The 19,010-nt window shown below is 38.7% G+C and overlaps 2 protein-coding genes across 3 annotated transcripts in view; one reads left to right on the top strand and one right to left on the bottom strand.

Annotated features, from left to right (window-relative positions):
- The window catches only part of ANO3 (anoctamin 3), a gene marked incomplete at both ends in the record, with an annotated part of 202,382 nt that overhangs the window by 172,955 nt on the left and 10,417 nt on the right, over positions 1 to 19,010 (top strand). For both annotated transcript variants that reach the window (XM_082001050.1, XM_082001051.1), the window contains 4 exons: positions 14,822 to 14,904; positions 15,831 to 15,971; positions 16,351 to 16,515; positions 17,823 to 17,859. In XM_082001050.1, the coding sequence (XP_081857176.1) occupies positions 14,822 to 14,904; positions 15,831 to 15,971; positions 16,351 to 16,515; positions 17,823 to 17,859 (426 nt within the window). The remainder of the gene's footprint in view (positions 1 to 14,821; positions 14,905 to 15,830; positions 15,972 to 16,350; positions 16,516 to 17,822; positions 17,860 to 19,010) is intronic.
- Positions 1,891 to 5,051, bottom strand: MUC15 (mucin 15, cell surface associated; the record flags this gene model as incomplete). The annotated part of the gene is made up of 3 exons (XM_082000943.1): positions 1,891 to 2,051; positions 2,940 to 3,095; positions 4,358 to 5,051. The coding sequence occupies 3 exons, from the start codon at positions 5,049 to 5,051 to the stop codon at positions 1,891 to 1,893; spliced, it is 1,011 nt and encodes a 336-aa protein (XP_081857069.1).

The following is a 19,010-nucleotide window of genomic DNA, read 5'->3' as shown; positions in this document are numbered from 1 at the left end:
AACCCTGAGAAAATAACACCAGTTCACATACATACAACTGTCTGAATTCAAGCCAGAGCTTTACACTTTTAGAGTCAAATGGTACACAACAGCTTTATTTGGGTAATACGTATAAGTAAGCATTAACGATTCTAACAAAGTGAAGGATGAACAAATGTCACAAATTTGAGAGGCCTGGTAAAAACAAAAAGCAATATACAAACAACAGCAAAGATGAAAGCGTGAGCGTATGCACACAAAACTCATAATTGGGTTGTAAAAATTACCACGAAGGAAACATAGCTGAAAGGTACACTTTGATTGCTTGCCTCAGTGATATTTCTTCACTGGCTCCTAATCTTGCTGTTGCAGCCTTGCAATTACTAACAATTGATTTCATAAGTTCCTAAAATACATTGCACTTGGTTATATGGTTACCAATACATTAGACAACGCTGGGAGCTTCTTAGAATCTCTTCATCTCTGTCGTCGAGTTCTCCGTTGAGAGAGAACATTGCCTTTTTCTTGATTTGGAGCAGCAGAGTGATACTCACATGATACAGGTGAAGGTGTCTCAGATTTTCAGCCTGCTATCCAACACGCTGGGTACAGTGTTAGAAATCAGATTCTGGTTTAGATGGAAACGTGCTGATTTCATGACTGAACCCTGTAGGAATGGCAACACTGCACGTATACACTCAATTCTTTAATCTTTTAAAAACTTTGAAATAAATACCTGTTTTACTCATCTGCAGTGTGATTGCCATCGTTTCTCTCTGTGGTGTGTGCCTGCATGTAATTTACTCACATATCAAATAAACTGGCAGGGCAACATTCATGGCCCGTTAGTGAGAGAACCCCATCGACATGATCCACAGTCTCCACACTAAATAACGCATTTTAACAGAGTCATAGTAACAAGCGTATATCCCATGTGAGTAGTTATTTTCTCTGCGCTTTATTTTGCTTATTCTATGCCTTTACAGTTGTGTCTTTTTCATGTTCTTTATTTAAACATTCCTGGTAATTGCAAACAGGTAAACTATGCAACAATTTGCATTATATTCCCATAGTTTTATTCTTTAGCTCAACAGAACTGGATCATGCTTTTTAGGATGTCTATATACATGACAGAAATAATTCCTTTTCTTTCATGTCAAGATAAGTATTTCTTTTACCCAACCTGTACCAAAACGTTTTACAGCATTTCTACAGATCTAGTCTGCAATGCAAACAGATAGGTTTGACAGAGGAATAGAAGCTTGTCTTCTGTTTTTGGCTTTGATAGTGATTTTAACTCTCTGTCATAATAGTCAAAGGCTAAATGTAGTCCGTGTTACTCAGTAGTTCCCTTCTCCACAGCAAACTTCAACCTCTAAGTAATCCAAGTAAATCTAATTCTTTTTGTCATACTCGCTGAGTAAGGTACAAATGTAGAGTGGGGAAAATAATACCCGGAGTCATTGATCAGGTAGAAATGATATTTGCACAGAATAGTTTCACCTCAAGGTAGTTAAATTTGGGGTTTTTTTGTATCGATGCTAAAATATCATTGCAATCCTAGTCAAATCTTGCTCTGTCACAATGACTGCATTCTTGACCAAAGTTACACACGGCAGAATTTTACCTGTGTGCTGTTTGTCTATGGTATTTATGAGAAAGCTAGTATATCCTCCCAGGAAAATCATAAGTTGATTATTTAATTACAAAGTAGAAGAATGATGCTCTGCTGGTGGGCCCTGCCTGTTGCGTATCAATGTACCTTGTGATTTTCCTCTTGCTTTCCAAAACTTTTCCAAAACATTTCCAAAACGTTTGCACAGTAATAGCTGTAAGATAACAGCTGCCAGGTAATTTTGGAAAAAAAGAAAGCGTGTAGATAACAGGTGAGGCTATAATCTGAAGCAAACACTACAGGGGAGGGTGGGATGGTGTCATGTCAGCCATAGGAATGTCATCAGGTGGGCACCCTGCGTTGTCTTCCTCTGCCTTGTCTCCTGGGCTGGTTTTGTCATTGGACACACATCCAAAACTCGTATCGTATGGTCCAAGTGAGTTGTCTAAGTGGAGAACTGAAAGGAGAATGTAATTATTTTTTATATGTTGCTTGAAAGATTCTTATCCCGTACACTGGGTACCTCACCGTTTAGTTCAGCAGTCCCTCCCAGCGGAGTCCAGTTAACCTCTTCCTTAGGTGTGGGGTTGCAAAAGAGGAACGCCCTGATTCACGATCTTCTGAAGATAACATGTGTCCTCCCAGCAACACCCGTTCAGCACTACATGGGTGGTTGACTTTCAAAGCTAGTTCCTAATCTGACCTTCTGGCAGCTTTCAGCTCTTGCATTTAGGCCAACAGGGTGTATTGCCAGAGTTTTATTTTGATTTGATTTTATATGAGGAAAAAATGGCGCTTAGCCTCTCAGTGTTTGTTTGAACATTTAAAAATAAAGTCCAGGAACATGATATAAATGTTTGAAGACTGTGTGATTACACTTTAATACAAGTTTATGCATATTTATGGAGAAGACAAAAGCAATCTTCTTTTTAAATCTCTTAAAAATATTTTTACTCCTAAAACCAGATATAGCCTCATCCTTCATTCTGTAATTGAAGTTGGATGAGTAAGGAGTCTAGCCTTTTTCAGTTAATCAAAGTTTGGGAGAGCTTTTGAGCTGTAGTTTTGAGCTCACCTGCAATTCTTTGAATGGGTTCACTGATACTAGATACGTATTTCCTGATATTTCAGAGGTTCAAAAAATAACTCGTAAAGAGGAGTCACAGAGTTAAGGGGAGTATTGGTTAAGTTAAAACTTAAAGACAATAAAGTACTGTCAGTTGAAAACTAGTTTGACTGGAGTCGGTGATGTAATTCCTAATAATTGAATAAGACCAGACTACCTAAGCAGCTCTGTGCAGAAATAGCAAATGTTCTTAGGCAAAACACTTGTGCTGCTCCTTACCTGGGTCATTCCTTGTATCATCATATAGCCGTCTGTGGGAAAATGACTCAGACCTTTTCTTACCACATATAAAATATCCAGTCAGGCCAATTAATATAGATCCCAAAATGGCTCCTACAGTGGCACCAACTATTACTCCTTCTTTTTTGGTTTTGTCTAGGAGAGAAAGAAAGAAAGAAGAGACAGTTGAATGAAAGTACTAAATCTGTAAGATCAGGTACTTCGCTCCTGCTTTATAGCAGTTTAGGGCTTTGTGGAGTGAGACTTTTCACCAAGGCTCTGAAACACTTTGCAGACCATGACTAAACCAGCCTCTCTGCAGAAACTCTCTGCCTTTGTAAAAGAAGAGAGACATCTCCATCCTTGACTTTCAAAGGAATAACTGGGGTTAAAAAAAAAAAAAAAGGCTAAATGAATTTTTATTCAAATAAAAAGATTCCATGTTTAATTACAGAATCAACCACTATCCTTTTGTTTAAAGAAATAAGCAGCAATCACTCTCTCAGTCCAATTCTTTGTAAGTATTTAAGCCAGCAGTTAGAACTGCAGCCTCTGAATTTCACGTGATTAAGTTTTATAGTACCAGTTTTTGAGAATGCGAGGTAAGAAATCCAGTAATGCTTTCCGCACCTGTTCAGTTAGGAGAATAACTGCATTCCTCCGAGATTTTCCTCAGATTTCATAAAACTTTTCTTCAAAGTATTCTGTTTTTCTTGGAACTGAACTTGCTCTCCCACCCCCCTTCCTTTTCAGTCATGTTATCTAAAAATTGGGTACATTGTAATTATTAGAACTATGATGGGAAACATGAAAGTCTGATGCTCCTTCAATTCTTAGTACAAACTGTATTCTACTGGATATGATGGATAAGCCTTTCAGTCCTGTGTTAAAAGCTTGAAAGCTAATTAATGGCAAAAAAATACTGTATCTTCTAATCTTTCCTTTTCTTTTCCTGAAGACCTGATTCGGAGCAGCGGGATAGAAAAGTGCCATAACAGTTTTATGCTCCATTGTTTTCCCACGCATACTCAACTTGATAATTAAATGCACAATGAGTAATTCCTTTGGAAGCATATATAAGAAGTCATCTTTGGTCACAAAAGTTTCGGAACTTAAATAAGTTGATGTGCTACACGTTTTAGATGTTATCTTTACACACCTGCTCTGAAGGTCCACTGAAGTGCAAATGGGCAGTACCTGTTGTTAGGTTCCCCCACTCTTGGAAGTGTTAAACAATTAAGTAAACAGCAAATAATATTTTAAAATATTTTTTGACTTTGGGTGAGTTTAAGTTTTAGTCTGTACTAGGGCATCTGTTAATTCACACATCTTACAAAGCCTCCTGTTCAATGAATAAAAAGGTTTTACTTCAGCATTCTGATTTTATTAAACCAGTTGGACTTCAGTTAGATACTTACCTTCACTGGCATCTTTTGAATTAGATGGTGCAGCAGAAGGGCTGCTGAAATTATAATTCAGCTCTGTTGTCTGCTGAAAGGGGTTGAAGTTCGGTGTAGGACTGTACTGCTTCACTGTGGGTGATGTCAGAGTGACATCTGTGGGGAGCAACGTGGTGGGGTTGGCTGAAGCGTTATCGCTGGGGAGCGACGCAGCCGATGGGGTACTATAGGTGACTGTGGAGTTACTTGCTGTCGCTGTGGAAGGAGAAGTAGCTGCAGCACTTTTGGTGACTCCAGAAAAGTCACCCATTGTTGTTAATGTCGCTAAAGACATTGGGATTCTGTTGAAGTGTGTGGTAGAGTTATTTATTCCACCTGTTGATACCATAGTGACACTTGAAGATAAAGCGGTGCCATCAGTGGACCTCGGGGGTTTGCTGTTTGGCCGACTGCTCATCTCCGCTCTGTTCATTACTTTTTCTTTGGCATTGGCAGTTGTTGGTGCACCATGGCTGTCAATAGAAGAATTTATGGTAGTAGTCATAGGCAGAACAAGTGTCTGTGAAGGTGGTTGCGCTGTAGACGGATTGTTATCTGTAACTGAGCTTTTTCCATTATTTTTTTGATTTACTTTGCTGCCCTCGGTATCGCTTTTGTTCCATTGCGGCCTTAGAAGCAGAAAAATGAAAATCATTCCACAGGAGGGTTGCATGGTGTTCACTTCAGAGTTTGTTTTATTATATAGAGAACCTGAAAGAAATTTTCTGTATTATTTTGTTTTGCAAGACAAAGCTACTCCGTTAAGAGCTAAATAAGCTGGTAAAAAAAAATTAGTGTTATACTATGGAAATCTCACTAGTTTACCACTTGTTGATGCTGAAAACTTTACGTCCCTGAATGTTAATGACATAAAGAATGACCTAAAACAATATCGATGATCAAGAAAAGCTTTTTGCACAAGAAAATTCCATGGTTCTGTAAACGGGCCTCATACTCGGAGGGGAATAATTCAAAACGACTTTGCTCTAGAATGAGGTAATGGTATGTGTTTGGATGGCACGCTCAAGGCAACGTTTTCTGGGCAGGCAGCAGCTCCAAGAGCATGTTAAAGAGTTGGGCTCCGTTGTGAAGAAATATAATTGTTACAGTTAGCCCTGAGAGTTGATGGATAATGTTTTGTGACCCTGAGCAGCGAGTGTCCAACGAACGCTGCCAGGAGCAAGTTGAAAACTAAATCAGTCCAGGGGTTATGGACGATGCTGAATTTGTGTGGAAACTTCTTTTCCTACAGGAAACTGGAAGTTGTATATTACGCATTCGTTTGTCAAATGCTAAATTGAGGAGGATGTGTGTGTTTTTTCGACAAATGAGACAGGTTGAGATCATGCGGTTTTTAACTGCATGTGACAGCACGATAAAAAGTACAATAACTTACATCTTCAGCATCGTTAATTAATTAGGTGTCCCTGTACGTGGGTACTTTACCATCTGAAGAAGGGGGATACACACCTGGAAAAAGTAACTATTTCTTTCATATTCAACCTCATTCATATGACCGCAGAGAGCAGTCAGCTACGGGTAATGTTATATCAATGGGTTAGATGGTAATTAAATATCATGTCAAGATATCTCATTTTGGCTTTATTCTTACTTCTTTTGCGGTTAAAAGGTGGTACCGTTATTGAAATGAATGTGTATTTATAAAATGCCATTTAATCTGCTTTTTAACATATGTTCCATTTCTCCACACTGCTTATTACCCAGGTTAAGGTCAGTTACGTGGTGGGAAGGACCTGTGCTTGGAAAACATTTGTAACTTATTTAGCAAAAAATAAAAGAGAGAACTTCTGCTTGAGTGTCAGTCAAACTCAGAACAACCCCTTTGGCCTCAAACAAGCAAGCCAAAGAAAACCCCTCTGGTGTTCAGTTATCAGCTCCAGTTATATGTACATTTTGAATGACAGGCCTTCGGATGACTATGAAGTGCTCTGCAATCTGAATATTACATTTTAATTTCTTAGTGCTAATAACTGCGCAACAGTGAAGAAAAAAACCTGTTGTATTTTACAGAGCTTTCAAACGTGTGCTTTAATTTTAACAGTATTATTGTTTTAATTCAGTGGCATGGTCTTTCCTTCTGGTATCAATAGTCGTATTGGTGAACAAAGTGGGTTTGGTCATATAGCTCATTATCCTGTCAGCATAACTAAACTACGTAGGGAAATTACATTCATTTCACTTTAACTGCAATTTTATTTCGCAGAGCAGTGTACAAAGGAGTTGATATCCTTGCTGAACAAATTCTTTGTCATTTTTTCTGATTGGCTTAGTTGTGTAATCTTCTTTGTGGCGGACCACAGAGAAGAAACCTCCTTGCTTGGAAAGTTGTGTACTGTAGTTCTCAGGCTGTGCTGAACTGCTTCCTGGAAATCCTCTTGTGGGTAATAATTAACTCTTCTTTTTCTAGTGCAACATTAGTGTTCATGCAGTTTAGAAAAACACTGAAGTTCTTCAAAGGTACTCGTTGCCTTTAGAGCTTAATGTGCAAATAGTGCTATTGCAGTAAAACAGAAGTGCTATACATTAGCCAAGCTTGCAGAAGAGCCCAAGCCTTAAAATAACTGGTCAAGTAAGTGTTTAAGGAGGGTATGAACAGATTATTAATTAAAAAAAAAAGCTCTCGCTTTTTTGATTCACTGGTATTCAGGTTACTCAGTACAAGCTCAGTGGAAATCGGTGCAGCAGGCATAGCCTGTCATGAGTAGGAGCATCAGTATGGGATTAGGCTGCAGTTCAGTTACCTAGATTAGCTCTACCTTTTTTTAGCGTGAAGAAATAGGTTTTTGCACAGGATGGTCACCACTGTGTTTCTTCGGTGGATTTTGCACTCTGCATTTGTTTCTGTGCTGCTGGAGCCAAATTTCATCTGAGGCCTATGACAGCTGGGTAACAAAAAAAAAGCCAACTCCAAAAAGGGGAAGGCTAAAATTTCCCCTTCGGTGTATGGCCTTATGAAGAGATGTAGTGGCCCTTAGTCAAAGAATTCAGCAAGATGCGAGTGCAATTTCCCGTAAAAATGACCCTCCAGTGTGAACCTGAGTACGCACTGACTGTGTCTATACTGGAAAATGCGCAGCCCGGTTGCAAGAGATCTGCAGAGGTGCTGAGGACTTGATACCCACTCTTGCACATTTCTGGGGGGGTTTACTCTGAACTTCCCACAGCCTCCTCCCTTTGAGCAGCCTTTAGGAGCTGGCCTGTGCAAGGCTGCTCCTGGTTCTGTCATCGATAAAGACTAAAGTTGCTTTACAGCAGAAAGTGTTCGATAGGAAGCTACTAGCGTACGTACATCTGCACACCTACACTCCAGGTGAAGCCCTGGTCCCGTTCAAATCAACCTGCCCTGGGTCTATGGACTTTGCCATGAAGGTTGCATTGATACTGCATCTGGCTTTGTGTTTTCCGTAAACTGCTCAGATTTGCGCTGGATAGTTCTGCAACACAGAAAAAAAGTCCTAATAAATTCTTATATGGTGGTTTTCGTATAAATGTATATCCGGTGGTATATTAAGTGGTTAAAAATAGCTATTTTTTGCATGATAAAGTAATTGCAACATGCGTTTCCTGAACACAACCCAGGACTTGCCAGGGATAGGTGTCATGTCTGCAAAACCTCTGCAGCTGTCAAGCAAATAATCATCTCAACTTCTTCTTACGGGTAGATAATACAATCTTCGGAACTATAAGTTCAAAGGACATTCTATTGCATGTCAATAAATTGAACCTTGCACCTCCCTTCCCTCCCTTACAGCAGTGATTAGAAAGTACTTTAATTTATGTGGTAAATGCTGACATGATGAGCAAAGTATTAATGGCACTTCTTTGTTTCTTGTGGTCTGGAGCACCATGTTCATATTTACGGAGCTTTCACACCTACTGTGCTTTCTAAGCCTCATAAAGCAGATTATTTTTACCTTTACATCAGTGATCTAAAAACAGACAGAAAAAATACAAAGCGAGATAGAGAGAATTTATCTTCTAGAATTCAGAAAGAAATAATAGCAAATGATGGTCCCAGAAACGTGTCGGATTTTTGCTCGCATGGCTCTTTGCTCTAAAATTCAGATTGCTCTCCAAGGATGAGCTACTTGTAAATTTAATGAGCAATGAATATTAAATTTTCAAGCTTAAATGTATGTTAATTTTTGCACTGAAAAAATAATTCATAATTATCGGATCACTAAAAAGTGAATTATAAAGCAGAATATATATATGAATTGGATGCCGTACTGAATTGAATTTTTTCCCCCTGTTACTAGCTAGCAACCTGACATGTATAAGTGCACTGGCCAAGGCTCCTTAGTGTGTATTTCCTGTTCGTTTTTGGTATAACTAAACTCAGCAGAAGCAACAACAATGTAGCAGTACCTTTCCTTACAGAAATTTGGCATACAGTAGGATAGGCAGGTTACTTCACCACCACCACCCCCCCAGCATTTAAAACGTGCTCCGAACTGCCTCCGAGAGAAATTCTATACTTGCTTGATAAGGAGCACAAGTACCCACTAAAGAAAAGCATGAATTTGAGTGAAATACTGTCATTGTTTATGGGTGCTACTTCTCTGCTTTAACGTTTGAATCGCAAAACCGGGTGGGTTTTTTCCAATTATTTTGTCAGAAACACAATCCAAGTAGCATTTTGCTAGGACAGCACCAATTGCCTTCCTGAACGCTAGGTAAAAGAACACTGTGATTATTAATCAGATGCACGAATAAGCATAAGAAAACCCATCAGACTTACCTTTGAGCTCTACAACATATGCAGGAACCTGTTGAAATACTGCGACGGGCCAGAGTGCAATTAGTCTGGTGGGACGAGGGAGCGCAGGTACAATAAAGGTGGCAGCGTGACGCCGGGAACGCGCGGGAACGCGCCGTACGGGCGAGGTGAGGTGGGGCACCCCTTCGTCTGGGAACCAGCCTGACTGACTTCGCTGCTGTCATGACCGAGCCCTGTCATTACAGAGTCCGCAGAAATTGCAGTATTTATGCTGAAGTGGTAGGCGCTGCTTATTGCTTAACCCTTTGAAAGTCTTCGAACTGGTATTTCAAAGGGTGACTGTTTTCTGTAAACTATAGAAACTATTGTCCTGTGTACTGTGCAACTAGTAATTTAACAAAAGATAGCTACTTATCATCGCAGCCTTTCCTACAGTGCACTTTGTGAGATGGGAACTGGAAGAAGCGTGTCTTCTACAAAATAAAGCAGCAAAATTTTTCTGTTAAGAAAAACATGCTGCTAGAAACGGGCCTGATCCTATCGCCAAGTATGTTCACGGTTGCAATAATTTAAGGTAACACTCTAAATCCAATTTTTCAGAATTTATCAGACGTCATTGATTTTTACTTCGAAGGCATAACCAGCTAAGGATCTGAATGTTACAACTCTTACTACTCACTTTAGGTCTTAAATAAACAATAGTAAGACTGAGGAAGTCAAGTATATCATATATAACTTAATATACTGATCTAGTCAACCTGTGATTTTTTATTTATTCTTTAATTCTTTATGTATATTTATTCTAGGCTGGTATGTGATGAAGAGCGACTCAGAAACGTTTCAGTACTGTGTGAGTGTTTGAGTGGAATGCCATGACGTTGTTATCTGTTGCCACTTCAAATTTTTAAGGAATCAAATGCAAATACTCTTTCGTAACTTATCCTTGAAAAGAACTAGTGGTGTTTTCTTGAAAATACTGCAGCGGACAAACGGAAGGTTTTCTGTGAAATGGATCAAGTTCTACCCCTTCTAATACCCCTTTTTGGGGATGTAAATTATTTGTGTGGCATGAGGTGGGGTGGTCTGTGAGAGGACGGACGACAGAATCTGATACTGTGGGTTTGGTTTTCTTTGGCATCTAGCATTCTCTACGGCGTGTATCAGCCACCTTGCAACTCGCGTTTATCGCCGAGTCTGGGCGGACATGCATCTAACAGGTTGCCCAGCTTGAGATCTGAAAACAAGCACCACGAATGTGTGTCCAAATCTGGATCTTATGCAGCGTTAACCCAATGACGAGGGGTACGCCAGGGCCAGCGGTGTACTTCGCACCGGCACGCGCACGTTGTGGTGCTGAGAAGCCTGATAGTTTTTAAAAGGAAAGGTAGTTTTAATAAAGACATAATATTTGAAAGCAGCAATACCTTAAATATGTAGGCTGTTCACCTGTATCTAGCAGAGTGGTATGAAAGTCATACAGCTGCAGTGCCTCAGCATCGAGCTTGGGAAGGTGTGCTCGCTCGCTCTCGTTTGTTAGCGGTTTAATTCATCCGTTAGGAACAGTAAAAACTGTACCTGAGTGACCTCGCACCTAATGGAAGGTGCTGCTCTGTTAGCGACTCGGTTCTCGGCTGAGCGCGGCGCCGGGATGCTGGCGCTGGGTGCTGCCCGCTGTTCCTGGGAGGCAGAAGCTCCCCAGCGAGCCCCTGTGGACGGATTCGGGGCTGTGGCCGGGTGGAGGCAAGGCGGCTCGGGGTGCTCCCGCAGCAGGAGGCGAGACTAAGCCGTCATGCAGCTATAGCCGCTGTTTAGTAAGAGGCAGCTTCAGTTCTGAAGAGCGTGTCTCAGTAGTAGGTGCAGTACCGAATCGGTAGGACTGGTTTTACTGCGTAGCTTTGCTGTAAAGGAGTCCAGCTGAGTGGAACTGAAGAAGTAATTGAGCGGAGTATTCAGAAGGGGCCTGGCTGGCTAGGGCCAAACTCTGCGGAGAGGCAGTGGAGACAGTCCCCCAGCTCCTAACTGAAAATCCTCTTTGCAATAACGTTTTGGGGAATAAACACACCGTTCATTTTGACACAGTGACTCTTAGAAAATATTCGGAACATATGCGCACATAATAGCATTGGGTTCTTGGGTTTCTTTGGGTTTCTTTCTTTCCTGCTCTCTTCTTTCCTTCCATAGCATTTAACAGCAGACATTCATCTTTTCTTCTTGAGAATGTCAAATTTTTGTTTTACTTAAGATTGTATCAACACACAACCAGTGCTTCCTGTCTGTCTTAACCATCCAGCATAACACTACTTGTCTTCTGAAAGATTAAGAACTGTGTAAAGCACATGCTTAGCGACTTTAGTTCTTCTTCTTCTTTAAGTGTTCAAAAAACGTGTGGATATGGCACTTCAAGACATGGTTTAGGGGACACGGTGGCGTTGGATTAATGGTTGGACTTGATGATCTTGAAGGTCCTTTCCAATCTAGTGTTTCTGTGATTCTGTGAATCACATCCTTTGCTGCCAGGCAGTGTAAGGGCAGGAAACGTAAAGTAACTTAAAATAAGAATTAAAAGAAACCTTTGGGAGTGTACAAATGGGCAGAACTGCAGACTGTATTGCAGAGCACTGAGTAACAAATCCCTAAATGAGTGGGTCTGTACCAAAATGCTGGACCAAAAAAAAGGCAAGTACAGCATATATTACGGGATTTAAAGTTCAGAATGGCAACTGGAGCTATAAAATGGGAAGCAACGTACCTGGGGAAAAGCAGGGGAGGCACCAGATAATGTTTTCTGCAGGAAACCAAAGGCTTGTGTGTGACCCTTTAAACTCTAAACTATCCAGAGCTCTTGAGCGGCAGAATTGGGCAGAAAGAAGCTGCCACGTCAAAGCAATGTCAGAACATGGATGTTCTCATCTTGATGTTCAAATAGTTGGATTAGTCATCTATTGTATGTCTGGTTTTTCTACAGAGGTAATTGGTAAAAGTAAAGGCTTAGCATTCTCAGAGCTGGGAGATCAGGCTGAGAGATGAGTCGGTTGGAAGTGCGTGGCAGCGGGGACTGGAGGGGCTCGACTGCGTGGGGAGCCACCAGAGAGGGAAGGATCCAGGCTTTCTGTAGAACTGGACAAATGCTTGCATTTCAAAGTTCTGATGTATTTTTGCTGTCATTAGACTAGAAGTTTACACCACAAGGGAAGTTTTGTGAAATTTTTTTTCCAACATCCTTTTTTTTCATATACTTCTAGCTTTTGACGCTATTTTCTAAGTAGCCTTGTAGCACAGCAAAATTACCTTGAATTCTGTTCTACTGTGTGAAAGGGAGTATTGCAGCATTTTTTAAGAGCTCGGGTGAGTCTAGAAAAGGTGCTTTAGTTAGCAGGTATAGTTAGGAATTGGGCCTCGCCTGCTTCATCTAAACGGATGATTTTCTTGATCGTTGCATTAACAAATGCTTTGTATACATAAGTAACGTGAAAGACATCACGTATTATTATTTTTCATATTATGCTAGAGCCTGTTATTCATGCTATACCCAAGCATGAAAACTCTTAACTTGGAGACAAATCTTGATTTAAAGACTAAGTAAGATATCCCAAATCTTAGGAGACAGACAGAATGTAATAAATGGCATTATAAGATTAGCGTATATTCAGCTGAGGACAACATTTGTCCACAGTCTAGTATTACTTGTAGACCACAACTGCCTCATTTTATTTCCAAAAGTTGAACAGATATTTACACAAGCTAAAATAGTTTCCAGTCCTAGAAACTTCCATATAGTTCAGTAGTCCACCCTTCCTCATTCTTTTCTTCAGTAAGGACATGGGTGAGGGGCAGCCACTAGTTCAGTCGTTTGGTTTCAGTTTCTCTGATTCGGGTATTTTAAGTCAGTGGGATTTAAAATTCATTCTTTTATTCCTGATAATTGGGCCACTTCCTTAATTTCTATTACCTTTGAGTGTTACTAAGTGAATTATTTCATTTGTGCAATTACAGACTTACCACTTCTGACACGGGGCTAGTGGGTATCTTGGGTGTGCTTCCTAGAGCAGCCTGCCACACAGAGGAACACCCAGCACTGTGTTTTGCAGAATGTATTGTATTTCTCCAACCTATTTGGTCACATACGAAAAGTATTGTTTGTTTTGTGTATAGCACAGGCTTACATTGCTCTTGAGTCCTCCCGTGTTGGGAAGTGGTTTTTCTTGCAAGGTGGTGTCTTCTGTAACATTTCTGAGTCTCGCACTGCACTGGTTGCAATAGCACTTCCGATGACCGTGAGAAAAGGATGTTTCACCCTTGGATTACTCAAGTGCAAACCCCACCGCTGCTTAAATAGGAGAGCTGTGTGCTGTTCTGGTTAGGAGCATCCGAAACTTAAATGAAATCTGTGGTGAAGAAAAGATCCATGCTTGGAAGAATAAAAGAGCATACTACTTAGAAATAATATTCGGGGACAAGTTCCTTCCACTGTTTCATTCAGCCATCAATTATTTATGCGTAGTGCTATGGTGAACTTCTGCTAATTTCTAGTTGTTGTGCTTTAATATATAGTATATAGATAAATCAGAGGCGGGGGGGGAGAGAGAGAGAGACTAGATAATACGAAAAATTTCTTTACTGAGAGAGTGGTCAAGCATCGGAACAGGCTGCCCAGGGAGGTGGTGGAGTCACCACCACTGGAGGTGTTCAAAAAAAATGTGGACGTGGCACTTCGGGACATGGTTTAGTGGGCATGGTGGTGTTGGGTTTGATGGTTGGACTTGATGATCTTAAAGGTCTTTTCCAACCTTAATGATTCTGTGTTTCTATATATGTATATATATAAAATGATGATAGCTATATATAAGATATCTACAAAACCAATACGATGTTAAACATAATACAGAAATACAGAAAAAGGTAGAAATGTGAGACCATCCTATTCAATTTGCATTAGAAATCCTTCTTCTGAGAAGCTGGCTTGCCAGAAGGAAGCAGATTTTCTCACTCCCTATTTGTTTTCCGGGGAACAATTGGACAATCCCATGTTTTGTCAGGAATCCCACCAAAACAGGGTGTCTTACCCTCAGTGGCAAACTACAGTGTTTGGGAAACTTGGGACTTATTTATTGGTTGTAATTTTTTTCATAGGACCTACTGAAAACACTAAAAACACCGAAAACACGTGAAAAATCTGACTATCATCTCACACATAGATAAGAAGTAATTGTTTAAAGTAATATTTTAGTAGTGAAGCTACTCCAGTATAAAGCTGATATAGCTGCGAAAGAAATGAGGTTGTCTTGATTCAAACTGAGTAAAATGAGATCATAATTTATCTCTTTATTAACAGAGACCACTGTGTATGCATAACCTTGTTTTTTTAAGGAAAGATTTTAAACCATATATGTTTTGAATAAAATTAAAAGCAAAATGAAGATCTAAAAGGAATGACATTATCTCATATTGACAGGTACCTATCTCTGTACAGATATAGCAGACAGCAAAAAAAAAAAAAGATTCTTAGATAAACATTGCAAAATAGTGTTCCAATTTTAACAATGATTATCCTGAAGTTACTTAGAGTTTTCAGATTCTGTGGGGAAAACAGCAGGGAAGTGGCTAATGACAGTTACCATGTTACATATTGCTGATTTTCTTGAGATCTGCATGGCGTTTTTCTTTCTTTTCCATAATTAAAATGCAGTTGATGATTTCCACAGCTACAGTCTTTCTAGAGTTTTGGAAAAGACGGAGAGCTGTATTAACCTATGACTGGGACCTCATAGACTGGGAAGATGAAGAGGTAAGACTAAACAGACGTAAACCTGTAAATCTTGCTATCAGCGTGATTTAAGTGTAAATATCATTACATATTGTATGCCAGTAATCTGACTTTGTCACTCAAATTAAAATTTTATTTATAACACTACTTGCAGAACAAACAAGTATACTTGAGACTATACAAGGATACTTTGCCTTCTGCAATTAGCATCATAATTCCAAATAGAATTCTACGCGTATTAAAAGTATCCTTTGAAAAATGGAGTGGAAATACTGCCCATACAGAGGACAGGAGCTGCTGCTGTTGTCAGCCCAGGTGCCTTTCTATTCTGTGGTGTTTTGTACTGGAAATTCCTAATCCTGCCTAAAAACGGGACCAGGACAAGCAAAGGGACAGAAATTAGACTTTATATCCTTCTGAGAGGCATAACTTATCCTTTAACAGCATTAGCAATAATCAAATTATTTTATTACTTCATTAATCACTAGTGAATATAGCTCTAATTTAACTATACTGGTGATTCAGATGCAGTCTAAGTGAATAGAGACTTTATCATTACTTGATTTATAGCTTTCCATAGATGCGTAGATACAAGCTGGTGACTTTTAATAAGTGGTTTCATATCACAAAAAGCACCATCATAACTGGCAATAATTTATAGTTTTCTTATCAATTTCTGCTTAAATTAGTGTTTAAGTCAGTATTATGACCCTTTTTAATACCCTCACATAGTGAGGAAGGCTCTTATGGTTTCTTTACTTTATTGGTCTCTGGCACTGTTTCCAAGGATTTTCGAAGGAACAAATTACTTGGATATTTGAGTTGGAGCATCATAAAAAAGAATTTGTATCAATATAAATTTCCTATTTATAGCACATATTTGTCTGATTAGTGATACTTCAATGAAATAAGTAGTACAACAAATGGAATCTACCTTGTCATTCCAGGAGGAGCTGCGCCCCCAGTTTGAAGCTAAATATTCCCAAGTGGAGAGAGTAAATCCCATCACAGGAAAACCTGAACCTTTTCAGCCTTTCCCTGATAAGCTCAGTCGACTGATGGTGTCTGTCTCAGGAATATTCTTCATGGTAAAGCTTAATAATATTGGAATTGCTGTAACATTTAATCTTATTCTGATGTAAATAGCGACGCAAGTCATGAGTGCGTTCATTAAGATTAGTGGATTTACATAATATAGGCAAAACTGATTGTCTCAGTCATACTGCTTGTTTATGGATCTCTCTCTTTTAGAAGATGTGATATAGAGATATTGTAAAAGAACAATAATGTTGGGAAAAAAGAGCAATGTTTTAATTCAGCAATCCAGTATTTTCGTTCTCTCAAAGCCTGCTCACCAAAACAAATGGCAATCTTTAAAGCACTTGCTAATTTACTAATTCAGTGGAAATTATTTCAGATATGGTTTATTTTGTTCTAATATCTCTATTCATAAATACTTACCTGTAGATTTCCCTGGTCCTCACCGCAGTGTTTGCAGTTGTGGTGTATCGCCTGGTAGCCATGGAACAGTTTGCTTCTTTCAAGTGGTATTTCATCAAGAAATATTGGCAGTTTGCAACATCTGGAACTGGAGTCTGTATCAACTTTATGATCATCATGTCACTCAATGTTGTAAGTCTTCTGTTCTTTTAAAGGAGGGATTAATTTAAAAGAGTAATTTTAACCAGGTTACTGCGTATATCAGATATATACGTGTTCTTGCTTGTTCATATAGCAGTGCCTGAAGCTAGTATTTCAGGGGTATTTCCTCTCCTAATACTGTATTTGTCAATGTTTTCCTCTAATGCCTACTTAATTTGCCACTACACACCTTTGCTTATGTCACCAAGTCATAGTGGTAGAGACTACTGCTTTCTACATTTGAATTTCTGGTTTTTACATTACCTTTTACAGTACATCTCTAAATGGCACTACTTTATTTTCTTGCCTGAGAATTTTTTCTGCTGTTTTTTTAATTGATACCTTTGAATTCTTCCCTTTCTTATTTAAAATGCAGCCGTGATATCAGTGTTGCACGGTCCTAGAATCACTGTGATACACGATTTCGGTTTAAGCTTTTCCTGTCATGTAACAAGACGAGTTTAAGCGTTTGCTGTGGTAGCGCAATGTACATTGATATAAACTCTATTCACTCAACTGCAATATAATTTATCATTTTTCCATTCCTGTGCAGGCACAACCAGGTAAGGAGGAATAATAGCACAGCAAACAGTGGCTTTTAATTTTAACGCGATTGTGCACTCGCTGCAAAAAGAAAGCATTCTTCAAAACAGACTGCCATGTATTTTTTTCTGTTATTATCTATGAAAATACTAAGTCATAAAAAGTACATTCAAGTGAACAAACATACCAAAGTTATTGAAAATAACTTGCTATTAATATTAAATACTCAAGGAAATATTTTTTCAGAGTTGGTAACTACTTTGGGCTACGTGTCATTTAAATTAAAGACTGGAGATAGTCAATATATAGACAAGTAAGGAAATTTTCTGTAGGAGGCTGATATCCTTACCAGTGTGCACATTCCTGCAAAGGAAAATTGTATTGCGTAAAGGCTTTTGCCTACTTTTAGATCACATAGGTTTGTTCCTGAAGTTAGAGAATAGGCATCTAACTGTTCATTAAGAGAACCGTTGATGTCTGAACACTCTCTTGATCTACTGTCTCTTGATTTATCTTTATTGTATATTTAATGTATACGCTTACTGTACGTTTAGATGGATAAAGAGAATGGGGCTAAAGTAGTTCAATTAAGTCTTTACACAAAACAATCCACACGTAGCTACGACATTGCCCTCCCTTCTCTCTCCAGATATGTGGATGCTGTAGGGCAACAGGACACCTATGCTTTTGATGCTTGCTTTGATTTTGGATTTGACATCACAACAGACTTACACCATCTTGTATTTCTCTTCTAGGTATATGAAAAGGTTGCCTATCTTCTGACAGACTTAGGTACGTAGATCTTTACTAGTGGTATGGTTCTTGCTGGCTGTGGCATATGCCTTTATATTTCCATAAAATAGGGGTTTGAAAACTTCATCTCTGCATAGTACAATTCCCCTTAGGGATTTCCCTAAGCAAGTGAGAAATATCAGGAAAATGATATGATTATTTCACTGAGGAAATAACAGAAAAGAAAGGAATTTATTCCTATACTTCTACTTTTTTTTTATGTTCTATCATATAAATTGAAAAAAAGTCATCTTGTAATAGAACAAAAGTCAAAACATATTCTTTATTAGAATGCTAAAACAGATTTTTTCCAATTGCTTGGTTATTTTTTTACAACTTTTTAATTTGAACTTTCCTATGGAAAAAAAATGGTTAAGACAAAATTACATTGTCCAAGATAAAAGTGTTATGTCATAAATTTTAAAGGAACTCAAATTCAATCACAATAAAAATTTACACTGAAGCCTCTAGTCGTGATTCAGTCATAGCGGTAAAGCTTTCTAGATTATCGAAAACAAGACAGCAAAGACAGCATTTAAGATCTCCTAATACGTGTAAGTCAAAATATGCAGTTGATCACATCATAGTTTAAAAGCAAGATCGCTGCTTAAATTTAACAGCTCCCTCTCCTGGGTGAAGAATTGAAGAGCATGCATTCAACAAGATGCTCAAAACTTTATACTGTTTCAGATAACAGGCAGTTGAACAGGTTAGAAAGGTTCAGAATGTATAGTCAACTTATTCAAATTATTAAAAAATTTTTAAATGTTTTTTCAGATCACACTGATTTGTATTCCTACTTAACTTTTTCAATCTATTACATTGTTACAGACCAGGGAATGGGAAAGAAATTAATGATTTAATTTAAGTATACAAGCTGATTTTTCCAAAAATATATGAAAGAATTAAAAAAAAAAGTTCATAAATTAAGCACGATGAAGGATTCTCACTCCACTTTCAAAGGTGTTTTACGTCAAAGAGAAGGAGGACAACTTAACTTCTGAGGAACAAGTGTCCATATGTAAAGCTACTATCCTGTACATTTGTATCCTATTTTAGTCATCATTAGACCAAAGTAATTAAAGTAGTACAAATTTTAACTGAAAAATCCAAGCAGTTTAGACTTCCAAATCACATATGTGTTTTAAAAC

Source organism: Phaethon aethereus (assembly GCF_964289735.1).
Source record: "Phaethon aethereus genome assembly, chromosome: 5".
In the NCBI taxonomy this organism is placed as follows: Eukaryota; Metazoa; Chordata; class Aves; order Phaethontiformes; family Phaethontidae; genus Phaethon; species Phaethon aethereus.
This window is presented reverse-complemented; position numbering and strand designations above follow the sequence as displayed.